Source organism: Malania oleifera, chromosome 10 (genome assembly GCF_029873635.1).
Source record: "Malania oleifera isolate guangnan ecotype guangnan chromosome 10, ASM2987363v1, whole genome shotgun sequence".
Classification (NCBI taxonomy): Eukaryota; Viridiplantae; Streptophyta; class Magnoliopsida; order Santalales; family Ximeniaceae; genus Malania; species Malania oleifera.
In genome coordinates, this window is record NC_080426.1 from 35,656,255 (window position 1) to 35,669,138 (window position 12,884).

Here is a 12,884-nt window from a genome sequence, read left to right on the forward strand (position 1 = left end):
TGCCACATGCTCAGTATTGAACTGTGTGGACATCTCAGTAAGACAAGTAAAGGGAATAAGTTATAGCAGATATTTTTATGAAATACTGGTTGAAATATATGTGAAATAAATTATGATATTTTCTCTGAAATTATTATTATGATGATATGAATAATAGATGAGAAATTGTGTGGCATATGATTCTATGAAAATTATGAAATGTATTGTGTAAATTGTTATTTGAAATGGGAAATTTAGAAAATGATATGATGATGAATATCCCTGAGAAAATGAAATGAAATGTAGAAAAGTTATACGATTTTCTGGAAAATATTGAAAAGGGATAAATGTATATACGAAAATGATTTTATGGGAACAGTGGAAATATGAAAGACTGTTCTATGTGAATATTGAGAAATGTAGAATATGGGAAATATGGAAATGATTTTCTATGAAATGGGGAAAAAAAATGAAATACTGATATGTGCATATTGGAAATGATGAAATATATTAAATGTGATATATTCCCATATTTGCTTATGTATTATTATGAGATGAACTGTGAAATTGAAATGCTGAAAATGAAATAGTAGAAAATGAGAAATCTACTGGGAATATTGTTTTATGAATATTGAATGAAAATACGGGATATGTGAATTTTGATATATGAATATGAAAATATTGCAACGTGAAATTCTGTAATATGAATAAAGAAATATGGAAATTGATTTATGAATGATGAAGTGTGAATACTGGAAATGAAATGTGAATATTGGAAATGAAATGTGAATACTAGAATTGTGAACATTGCAGCGTAACAACTGCAATGAATATATGTATTGATATTGGAAACGTTAATATGAGAAAAGTATAGTGGAAATGAAAACCCTGATGATGGATATGTAAACCCCGGCGATGGGTTATGATATTGAGTACGGTACCAATGCTAGCGGTTGAAAAGGGCAACCACACAGACTCGTGGAGCATGTGGCGTGGCAGTGCGAATGGGCCATAGTAGAGTTGTTTATTGCTCCCTGGATTTCGGACCAGGGTATGTGGCAGGCCATTCATTACTACAGATAGGTATGTGGTACTATTTGATCTAACCGGGTCAGCCAACTGCGATTAGATCCAACCTTCAAGCCGCCTAACCTTGACCATGGGAGGAAGCATGACGTGAAGAAAAAAATCCTCAAAGTAGCCATGGGTTATAGACACGACATGTTATGGTTACAGAGGATACCCATGGGCTGGATAGCAGATTGAAAATGGCAATAAGTTACACAATATGGAAAGGTTACTGAGGATATTCATGGGTCGAATAAATGAAAAAAAAAAAATGATATAATGGAAATAAACTGAAATGAAAGAAAGATGAGAAAAATAAATGAACCTGGGAAATGGGATATGAACTTTATAACAATTGTGTTTTATATTTATATAGCTATTTGCACATATCATATATCATATCAGACGAATAATGTTTTGACCGAATATATATATATATGTATATTGATGTAATCACACTCATATTGTCACACATTGTCAATAACTTATTCCGCCTTACTGAGATATGTCTCACCCAAGTATTAAATATTTTAGGAAACCAAGATCGAGTTAGTAATAGAGCTCCTAGATCGAGTGGAGCAAGGACCCTGATATACAGGGTGAGTATTTGATCTAGGGATGGATGTTTCCCCTAGAGTTTTGTTATTTTGGGGTGTTTGTTGATGTATGTATTTTTGGATGGATTATACTCTGGTATGTATATTCATTGTGGCGTATGTATATATTGTCTTCCGCTTATAAGTATTTCAAATATAATGTGACCGGTATACCGGTGCCCAATACGGATAAGGTGATATGTATGGTATTGGGGTGTTGACGTGTCCGATAAATATGATGTAAAAAAAATGGTATGAAAAATTGGGGCGTCACAGATAGCCTCTTTCCTTTTTGGCCAATCACTTCTATATCGAGATTCATTAACAGATTTAAGTTCAGGATCATCATTATTTATGGTAATGTCATCATTACTTCATGTAATGTTAGTAGCTACTGCATATGCAAATGTGTTGTTGACAACAACTCTATTTCTATCTCATATTTCTCCTGTGTAATGAATTGAGATCTCATTATTATTTTCAGGTACCTATCCATTTTTAAGGGATGTCTCTTCAAGAGTTTTCTCTTCAGAAGATTCCTCTTCAGGAGGTTCCACAAAGGGGATTTCATTTTCAAGAGAAATGAGGTTGTGAATGTCGAATGAATTATCCACCTCTGTAACCTCTTCTAGAGTGTTTATAGATTTCAACTTTCTCCTTTTGGGAGTTTTATCTTTTGCATCAGCTGGTCTTCCATGCTTAACTTGTGATTTAGGTTTATTAGCCAGTTGTTGTCTTCAGGGACATCAATACGTGTTGAAATATTTGCAACATGTATATGAGATTTTAATATGACCTTGGTATCTATAAAAGAATCTGATAACTGATTTGCAATCTCTTGCAAATGTATAATCTTTTAAACTTTAAGTTCACTTAAATTTGTGTGAGAATCTAAATGAGATAAACTCATAGCATTTCATGTGATTTCATGTTCTGCTTTAGGCATTGATTTTGCTCCCCCTAATGTAGGGAATACTGTTTCGTTAAAGTGACAATTAATATCCTTTAAGAGCAAGAAATACACATGAAATCATTTAATAAAAGAATCTTGTTCTTTTAGTGGATGACCATGTTAATTTTTTAATGATTTTTTGCATCATTACATCTCCAGGATGTACAAGATAATCATGTCAAAGTGTAAATAACTTTGGGTTATTGCACTTCTGGTGCAAGACATTATATAATTTTAATGCTGCTTTAATCTTTGGATAATGCAGTCCAAAATATAAAGTTGTCAATTTTCTAAAATCTGTTTCTTCCCATAAACAATAGAAGTAATATAAAAAAATTCTTTACTACCTTCATTTGTAGTTTCAATGTGATATCCATTGAGTTTTAAATCTTTAAAACTTAATAGATTTCTTCTGGATCTGTTGAAATATAAAGCTTCATTGATTTGTTATAAAGTACCATTGGGTAACTTTATATTAGCTCTTTCGGAGCATTTTAATCAATGCAGGAGCATATTAGTGGGATGGAAAATAGTAAAAATCTTTTCAAGCATGTTTTCGTCAGTAATATTTTCACTACATAATTTTAGTTTTGAGCTCAACCGTTCATATTGAGCTTTTGGTAAAATCTGATGGTCAAATATATCCTTTAAAAATTTTTCGTAGGATAAATGAGTCTTTAGCAGTGAGGTATTCAGTCTTTAATTCTTCCTCTAATTAGAGAGATAACAATTATGAAAGAAAATAATTATTAATTAGATGATGAGCTGAATATAAAATAAAAGAGGCAAATACGTTTGAGCCCATGCATGATTATATATATAACAATATATAATATTTTCTTAATAAGCCGCTCACTCCATGCACCTTCCAAATATCATCATATATACATGCGTAAGGAAGATCATGATTTTTGCGCGATCTTGTAAGGATGCAGTATTTCCATCTAATATAATATTTCTTAATTTCATTGTATTTAGATGGATTTTGAATATATATACAATATATAATTATTGTCTTTGATGTCAAAGTGAAACAAATTTAATTTTACTTATGTTCAACATTTAAATAAATTAACAATAAGGTATTTTGTAAAAGCTGAAATAAAATAGCAATAATAATATAATATTATTTTCATCATTTTGGGGTTACTTAAATATGTTTCTTTAGAAATATTATTTATTCTTCTCAATTTGTACACTTCAGGAGTATGCCCAATTTATAATATTAAATTTGGTAATAGTTTACAACATCTTCCGAAAGTTAAATATACTACCTCATCTAGAGGATAAACATTTCACCTCTTTAGGACCTCGAATTTTAACATTTCTTTGAGAGGTTAAAAATATACCTTTTTCAAGAGATAAATATTTAATGTCTCTTCTGAATATTAGATACATAGCCTCCTTAGGAGGTCTATGTCTTCGGGAGATTAAATATATAGATGAAAAATTAAAATATATTGTCTTTTCAGGAGTATTATCTCTTCGGGAGATATATATACAGAAGATTTAAATATATAGCCTCTTTAGGAGGACTATTTTACCATTTCTTCTGGAGATTGGTACTTTAAATATATATATATAGACGGTGTAGAAATAAAACAATCTATTAAGGTATAAATATACATAAATATATCACTCGGTTAGAGTGTCATAAATTAAATAAGAATTAAAAAAATATGTCAGTTGGTTAGTTTCGTGCTAATAATGTGTTATAAAATAATGCAGAAATTAATAATAAAATAAATGAAGATGAGCAAGACAAGACCGAATTTTACATGGTTCGGATATTACTACTCTAGGGGTGAATGAAATCAAAACTTCACTATTTAGGAGGAATTACAACATGATATTGGATCAACTCGTACAAATACCATTCCCTTTCATTTATATCTCTCATAATCCTTACCCTTCTTTCCTTTTGCTCTTCTGCGTGTGCATAATTTCTATGCGCATTTTTATTCTTTCTACGTGTGTATAATTCTCACAATCTGCTTCTCCTTATATAGGCATGTGGGAGGAGCAGATGAGGTTTCATTTAATTATATAACGGGAGTGGGTGAGAGAGATAAGAGATAAGATTGAGAGAGAGAGAGGTGAGTGATGTGTCCGATAAGAAGAAGGGAACATGAGGGGACAACCATCATTCATTCATAACAAAATTTGATATTTTGGAGTTAAATATAGTAGTTCTGTTCTTGTTTATTTTTTATGTATTCCTTTTTGCACCTCTTAGGATTAGAATGTAGACAAGATACAAAATGCAACCATTGCACTTGGAACAGCCTAACTCTTCTATTAGGAGAGTTGTGCTTGGGAATTGTCCTCTTCAAAAAATAATTTATCTTGTTTGGGTTAATCATGTTCTTAGTCCTCCTATTTGCCATTGTACAATGATACATAAATGTGGAGTTAAGATGCCCTAAACTACTAATACGAAAATGATAGGTTTTTTGAAAAATTCACTTCTCGTGTGTCTCCAACTCCCGATGTAAGGTCCACTCCCGTGTGTAATTTAATCTCGATTTGTATTTATTTCAACAAAACTTGATACTTTTTTAAAAAATTTACAAGAAAATTTAAATTAAATGTTTGAACTTCAAGCTCTCAAGTGGATAACCTTTTTTTATAGATGCAAAATTTTTGGCTCTAAGAATTGGACGGAGCCAAAGAAGAAAAAAGAAATTTTCCTAAAATGCAAAACTTTCTTTCCGTATCACCAATTCTCTATGCAGCCAAATGCTTGAAGCAGCATGCAGTAGCTAACAGTAATGCTATCACAAATTGAACTGGGTATATCACCCATACCTTTATGATTATCTTCAGAACAACACAATAAGTCATCAAATCTCTCTGGTTTTTTTCTTCTTTTTTTTTTTTCCTTTCCCTTTAATGAGTACTACAAGCATTGCAGTGTCAAAAGACGGTAAACTAAGTAAAACAGATAAACTCTGTTATATATGTATCTGTAGCAATTAACATAATACGAAATCAGAGGCTACGGATGAGGATGCCTTCAAAGGTGATGCCAGGTCCAAATGCTAAGGCAAGCCCCCATTCCTCTCCTCCATCTTTCTTCAACTCCTCCCTCATGTACTCCATGACATAGAAGATAGTGTTGCTACTAACATTCCCATAATCCATCAATGCCTTCCTGCTGCACTCCAGCTTCTCTCCTCTCAGCTTCAGGGTGCTCTCCAACCGGTTCAGAATTGCCGGTCCACCCGGATGGACCGCCCAAAACAACTCATTGTAGTCCTTCAAACCTGCCTCCTCCATTAGCTTCTTGCAGAATTCCTCGATGTTGTCTTCGATCTTCTGCGGAAGATCTCTCCCAAGTCTGAAGTTTATGCCCTCTTCGGAAAGCTTACCTTCTATCACATTGTGAGTTCCGGGCAAGAATTGTTGAACTGCATAGTTCAGTTCCATGAAGGGAGCCTCTTTCCCCGGCACCGGCTCAGTGCCTATGATAACTGCAGCAGCTCCATCGCCAAAAAGGGCTGCCCCCACGAGGTCGTAAGGGCGTGCCTTGTTTGGCGGCCGGAAGCCGAGTATGGTGGTTTCGGATGTTGTTAGTAGGATACGGCTGCCCGGGTTGTTTTCAGCTATGTCCTTGGCAACCCGAAGGCCTGTGACTCCACCATAGCAGCCAAGAAAGTAGAGCATTATGCGGCGGACATCTCTCCTCAGGCCAAGCTCACTCGCGAGGTAAAGGTCACCTCCTGGCAATCGTATCTCACTCGAAGAAACATAGACGACGTGGGTGATGTCCCCTGCTGGCCTTCCCCATTCCTTGATGCATGCAAGGCTTGCTTCCACTGCCATTTCCAGGACGGCCGAGTTCGCTATCTCAAGCCTTTGTTTGATCGTCGGCGAGCCCTCGGTCGCTAGTTCGGGGTACTTGTCTAAAATCTCCTTGGACATTACGGTGTACCGCGTCTTCACTGTCGTGGTTTTACCTGAAAGTATGGGGATGCATGAGAATATTGGAATTAATTAAGGTAGCGCTGTAAGGCAAAGAATGACTATAAAGTATAAATTGCATTGCAGGCTACAAGTTGTTTCTATTCAAAGCTGCCCCCAAAAGTCCTTGGAACTTGGAAGATAGGAAGTACAAATGCCAAAATTACCACTAACCTGGAATGCACTATATGCAAACACAGGCAAAGGAGAGATTATTTAGTTTTGCTTACATAGGCGCTCCAGTTTCTCCTTGATCACCAAGTCATCGCATTTCGTGTCGCGAATATAGCCCTCGACGAGACAATCCTGAGGAATAAGTTGACTAGGAAAGGCCTTGCCCATGGCTAGGACTGTCGCCTTACCTGGCGTGGGAAAACGCCGAACCGAAGGTACCGTATTGTGCTTAGCAGCATTGCCATTGCTCTCAATCTTTGACATACTTAGGACTCAAAAAGACTTAATTTGCTATGGAACAACTTTGGTGCGATGATTACTTGATGAAAAATTCAGTGTGGAGGGAGGAATATATAAATGCATGGGGAGTTGGGGTTGATCTTGGAGAAGGGTTGGTGCCAAGAAAGACTAGCATGAACAGGCATAAATGCTTACTTTTATTTTTTAGGCTTTGGTAGTTGTTTGGTCATGAGTTGGAGGTGTGAAGGTTTCATAGAGAGAAGCAATCTTTTCCTTTCTTGAATTATACGTAAATATAAACAATTATGAGTCGTGGTGAACAACATTTTTAGCAGAATTATTTGCAACTCATCATGGAGTTTGGATTCTCATGACCAACTAACTTCTCATAAACTCAATCTTCAGTTGACTCGAAAAAAAGAATTTAATCAGTCTTCAATTTTTCCAATAATCTATATATGTATCATTTATTTGTACCACTGCTTGTTTTTACCACACTAGCAAAACACTAAGCCTGTCCCTTCTGATTTTGAAATTTGAATTTAGGTTAATTTACAAAATAAAAGGGATATGCAATTTAGAACAAGGCAACAAGTTAGTAACTCAACTCCCCCCCCCCATCTGCCTTTCTTGCTAACCGACAATCTCCTCACCCATGTCGTGCAAAACAACAACAATAAAAATGTGTGTTGGAGTGTGTGCAACATGGGACAACTGTTGGGGTGGATTTAGGAGCAACAATCACGTATGAGCAAAAATAAATAACAAAAATAGAACACTGGATTTACGTGGTTCGGCCGAATCGACCTACGTCCACGGATCACACACCAAATCACTATAACAGGGAGAATAATATGAGGAGGAGACTACTGCCCTCAACTCAACTCTCTCTCTCTTTCTCACACACAACACACTCTGCTCCTCGCCACTATCTCTTTCAACAAAGTATACTCTGTTCTTGTCCACACACAATCCTATGCAACTCACATCTTGTCACATCGATTACACACACAAATCACACACACACACACAAACAAATATATATGGATAAGGGGTAAAAGTCAAGCAGAGGCGGCTGAAATTTTAGCATGGTCGGCAGGCTTGGTGGTCACCGATCTCCAACATCAATGAGCGTGGCTGGGTTGGTGCGCCAACCTACTCCATTACGAACCACACCCTAATGATCTCCACTTTGGCGAGTATCAACTCCAAAGTTCACAGCTCCACCTTGATACGTACTCGATCGAGGCAAATCTTCATAGCTTGGTTCAAACGTCTAAACCATGCAAAGAGCACCACCTTCTTCATCGGCAAACCAAACTCGTCTGTTCGTTCCTAACGACGTGCAGCTGTCATCATCCAAGATCAAACCACCAACTACTGTCGTTCCCATAAATTGATACAGCCCACGAGACTCCTTCATAGTAAAAATCATTGAGTCACGTCGAGTCACCTCAATAGCCCCACCTGTGACAGAGATTTGAAAACCCTTAGAATCCAACCGACTAAGTGAGATCAAATTTATTTGCATCTTTGGAACGAAGTTTACGCCATCCAAAATACGAACTGCTCCAACAGGCTGTCGCCAAGCTACATAAAACACATGCTTTGAGGCCTAGAAAATTGGCACATCTGATCTCCCTCTCTCTTTGGTCTTTGCCTAACCTGATCCCCTCATCATCTTCACACTCTCCATCTTGGCCCCTTTCTCTTTAGTCTTCCTCGCAACCAACTCCCTTATTTTCACACCCCAAACCCGCGGATGGGCCCCAAGTGTGAATTTAGTAACTTAACATGTCTTTGTATCAATTAAAACATACACGATACTACATTGAATGAGGCCCGACCCCATGGGGTACATGTACACCCTATACACATTCACGTACATATCCATACACATCAAATACGCAGCGAAAATATTCTTTCTAATACATACAACGTGTAACGACCTCAATTTCTTAATATAAAATGTGACATAATAAATAAAATGGTCGACCTGAACTCCTGGGTAACGGGGACACCTGTCAATCACAGCGGAAATCTAAGCAGCAGCAAGCATAAAATCTAAATCAACCATCCATAAAGCGTAATACCAGAGTTATCTACATTCCCAAAATACTGTATTTATTTACATTCTTCCAAAATATTTCAAAATACATCTAGGATCCCATAACCAAAACAATTCTGATCCTAGTACATTGCTTACCCTCTTAACGGGGTAGCTTAGTAAACTCAATGGCGGTCACTCAGGGTCTCCTGAAAAATTAATTAATATTGGGGGTGAGACACATCTTAGTAAACGAAAATAAACTAAATACAGTTGTATGCAACATGAATATATATATATATATATATAATGCAATTATACATATACAATACATTTCATATTTTTGTAACATTCATCATATCATACTGAATAATCACATGCTTCCATATTTTCTAATAAGTCATATCATACATAAAACATCTATTATAAATGATAATACTGAAAACATACCCAGGATGAATAGTTAATCAATGTCATGCATTACCTCCCATGACGGGTTGTGCGGCCCGAAGGCGGGACCCGACAATGGCTAGCCGACCACTGCCTAGTCAAAAATATGTCTATAAGTACGATGGGCCTGCCACACTTTGGTCCGGACTGCCAGGTGAACGTCTACAACTCTACACTGAAAGCCACATCGACTATCCATCTCCCACCCCCTTGTGAGGTGGTTAGCACGAGTCTGAACATAGATATCTGATCTATAAATAGTTACGGTACCGAGCTCCTGAACTGAACTAAACTAACATCCGAGTTCTGATAACATATAATACATAATCATATAACATCTTTCATAATTGCATAAATATGGCCTTACACCAAATCTTTCATATATCACGGCCTTGCGCCAAATATTTCATAAATTACGGTCTTGCGCCGATCATATCATAATTATGGCCTTGCGCCGAACATATCATAAATTACGGCCTTGTGCCGAACATATCATACATATCATTCTGAAAATAAATCATTTATCATGTATTTCAACATTGTAACGTATTGTACTCTTTAATAATTTCTCAAAACGTATTTCATTCGTGTATTTGTCATATCATGATATTCTTCCATATAAAATAATATTCATGTCACACATTTTTTGTATAAAACCATACATTGTATTCTAAAATCACAGTTTCTGGCATCTCATACATATATATACATTTCAACATAGTAATAGTATTTTCTCAAACGTACATTTCCTTCGCATTATATAGATATAATGCATGCTTTTCCTGAAAATAACTTTTCTCATAAATAACAATAATTTGCAAGAAAGTAATTGCTTTAGTTTATTCCCTTACTTGGCTACTGAGAAAGCTCCCCTAAAATATCCTAACCTGACACCCGTAGGATTTCCTGATCAAGACCCTTAAAATGAAAACTCGCAGTACTAAACTTCAGTATTCTTACGTGTACATAATTTCTTATAACTGTCGTAATATCAAATTTGACTTAAAAAGTCTTACCTCAACTTATAAATGATTTCCAACTTACTTTCACCAATGATCCGCTCCGGCAGATTTGGAGAGAACTTCCCTAGGAGCGTCGTGGTGACTTCAGATTGTCAATCCAGCGTAAATCTAGACCAAAATCAGAGAGAGAGAGAGAGAGAGAAAACCGAAGGGGAGAGAGAGAGAGAGAGAGAGAGTCAGCTTAATTGTGAAGTTAAACTCGGATTTTTGATATTTATAGAACAGGGAATTCATTGACGAGCCACGTCATTCGTCGATGAATCCTTTAATAATTTCGTCGATGAAATTCAGTCTTCGTCGACGAAATTCAGTCGGCTCAAAACCTCTCTCGGTATTTCTTCTTGACGAATTCAGTCTTTGTCGATGAATTCTCTTAAAACCTCGTCGATGAATCCCCTGTATTCGTCGACGAAGTCCTGATGATTCCCCTTGGTTATTCCTTCCAAAGTGCAATGTCGTCGACAAAGTTGATTTCCTCCTTTTGTTACTGTTTCCATTTCCCTTCCTCTTTGTTATTTAAATACTATTATTATTCAAGTCGTTACACAACGTACCATACCAGAATCTATACATGACTAGTGAGACAGCCAGCGACGTGGTGACAGGTACGGTTAATATGTTTTTATTTAAAGTTATTGCACTATTTGACTCTGGGGCTACACACTCGTTTGTATCTGTGGGACTTGATTATGTATTAATGCAGCATGGTAGAGTAGTAGCGTATGCTTTCAGGCAATTGAAAGAGTATGAAAAGAACTACCGTACCCATGATCTTGAATTGGCTGCAGTGGTACATGCATTGAAATTTTGGAGGCATTACCTGTATGGTGAACGGTGCAAAATCTTCTCCTATCACAAGAGTTTAAAGTACTTTTTCACCCAGAAGGAACTGAATATGAGGCAAAGAAGGTGGTTAGAACTCATTAAAGATTTTTACTTCACTATCAGTTACCACCCAAGGAAGGTGAAGTGGTAGCTGATGCTTTGAGTAGGAAAACGGTGGGACCAGCGTTGATAGCTACGGTGATTCAGTATTCGATCATGATGGATCTGGAAAGATTCGGTATAGAGTTGGTCGAGAGTGGTTCTCATGCTCGTATTGCTAATTTAGTGGTGCAACCTACTTTGCAGAAAAGGATTAAAGCTACTCAAAAAGATGATCCAGAATTAGCAAAGGTAATGGTCAGAGTATAGAGTGGTCAAGGGGAGGAATTTTGTATTACAGATGATGGAGGTTTACGGTTCCGTTCCAGATTATGTGTTCTTGTCAATGCTAACATTAAGAAGACCATCTTAGAGGAGGTTCATAGATCTTTGTATACAATTCATCCTGGTAGTGCGAAAATGTGTAGGGATCTGCGAGAGTTGTATTGGTGGAGTGGTATGAAGAAGGAGATTACCGACTATGTAGCACAATGTTTGACGTGCCAGCAAATAAAAGTTGAGCACCAAAGACCGGCGGGCCAGTTGCAGCCATTTTTTATCCTTAAGTGGAAATGGGATCACATATCTGTGGACTTTATTTCAGGGCTGCTGTCGGCGTTGCATGGTCAGAATGTAGTTTGGGTGATTGTGGATCGTTTGACCAAGAATGCCCATTTCCTTCCTATCAAGATCAACTACTCCATGGACAGACTAGCAAAGATATATATTCAGGAGATAGTCCGTTCTCACGGTGTGCCAGTGTCTATAGTGTCAGACAGAGACCCACATTTCACGTCACGATTTTGAAGGAGCTTGTAGGAGGCTCTAGGGTCTCAGTTATCTTTTAGCACGACGTTCCATCCTCATTCAGATGGGCAGACTGAGAGGACAATTTCGATATTAGAAGATATACTTCGAGCATGCGTGCTAGATTTTGGGGGTAGTTGGACTCAGCTCATGTCGCTGGTAGAATTTGCGTACAATAATAGTTATCAGGCCCGCATTGACATGACACTGTTTGAGGTGCTTTACAGTAGGAGATTTCGTTCTCCTTTATTTTGGGATGAAGTGGGTGAGTGGCGAATTGTGGGACCAGAGCTTGTTCAGCAAGCGTGTGATAAGGTTTGGCTTATCAAAGATAGAATCAGTGCAGCTTAGAGCCGACAAAAGAGTTATGCCAATAACCGTCGTAGGGAATTGAAGTTTGATGTTGGTAATCATGTATTTTTAAAAATAGGTCCGTTAAAAGTGGTTATTCGATTTGGGAAGAAGGGTAAACTTAGCCCTAGGTTTATCGGTCCATTTGAGATTCTAGAGAAAGTGGGGTCTGTTGCCTATATGCTATCTTTGCCACCTGTGTTGTCTAGGATCCATGACGTATTCCATGTTTTCATGTTAAGGAAATACATCCCAGACCCTTCTCACATGATCAGTTATGGTGAACTAAAGTTCAGTGATTCACTAGTTTA

General features: G+C 37.0%; 1 protein-coding gene across 1 annotated transcript; it reads right to left on the reverse strand.

The window, feature by feature from the left end:
- Positions 1–5,586: 5,586 nt before the first annotated feature.
- On the reverse strand, positions 5,587–6,996 carry LOC131166193 (type III polyketide synthase A-like). Its single transcript, XM_058124529.1, has 2 exons — positions 6,789–6,996; positions 5,587–6,554 (listed from the first exon to the last, which is right to left on the reverse strand). Exons 1-2 carry the CDS (start codon positions 6,994–6,996, stop codon positions 5,587–5,589), a joined length of 1,176 nt encoding a protein of 391 aa, XP_057980512.1.
- Between the last annotated feature and the right edge of the window lie 5,888 nt (positions 6,997–12,884).

Bases quoted from the DNA above. Each gene is read 5' to 3' on its own strand.
- LOC131166193 (XM_058124529.1), bottom strand. From the start codon at position 6,996: ATGTCAAAGATTGAGAGCAATGGCAATGCTGCTAAGCACAATACGGTA. The intron at 6,555-6,788 runs GTAAGCAAAACT...CCATACTTTCAG, and splicing joins GGAGAAACTGGAGCGCCTAT to GTAAAACCACGACAGTGAAG.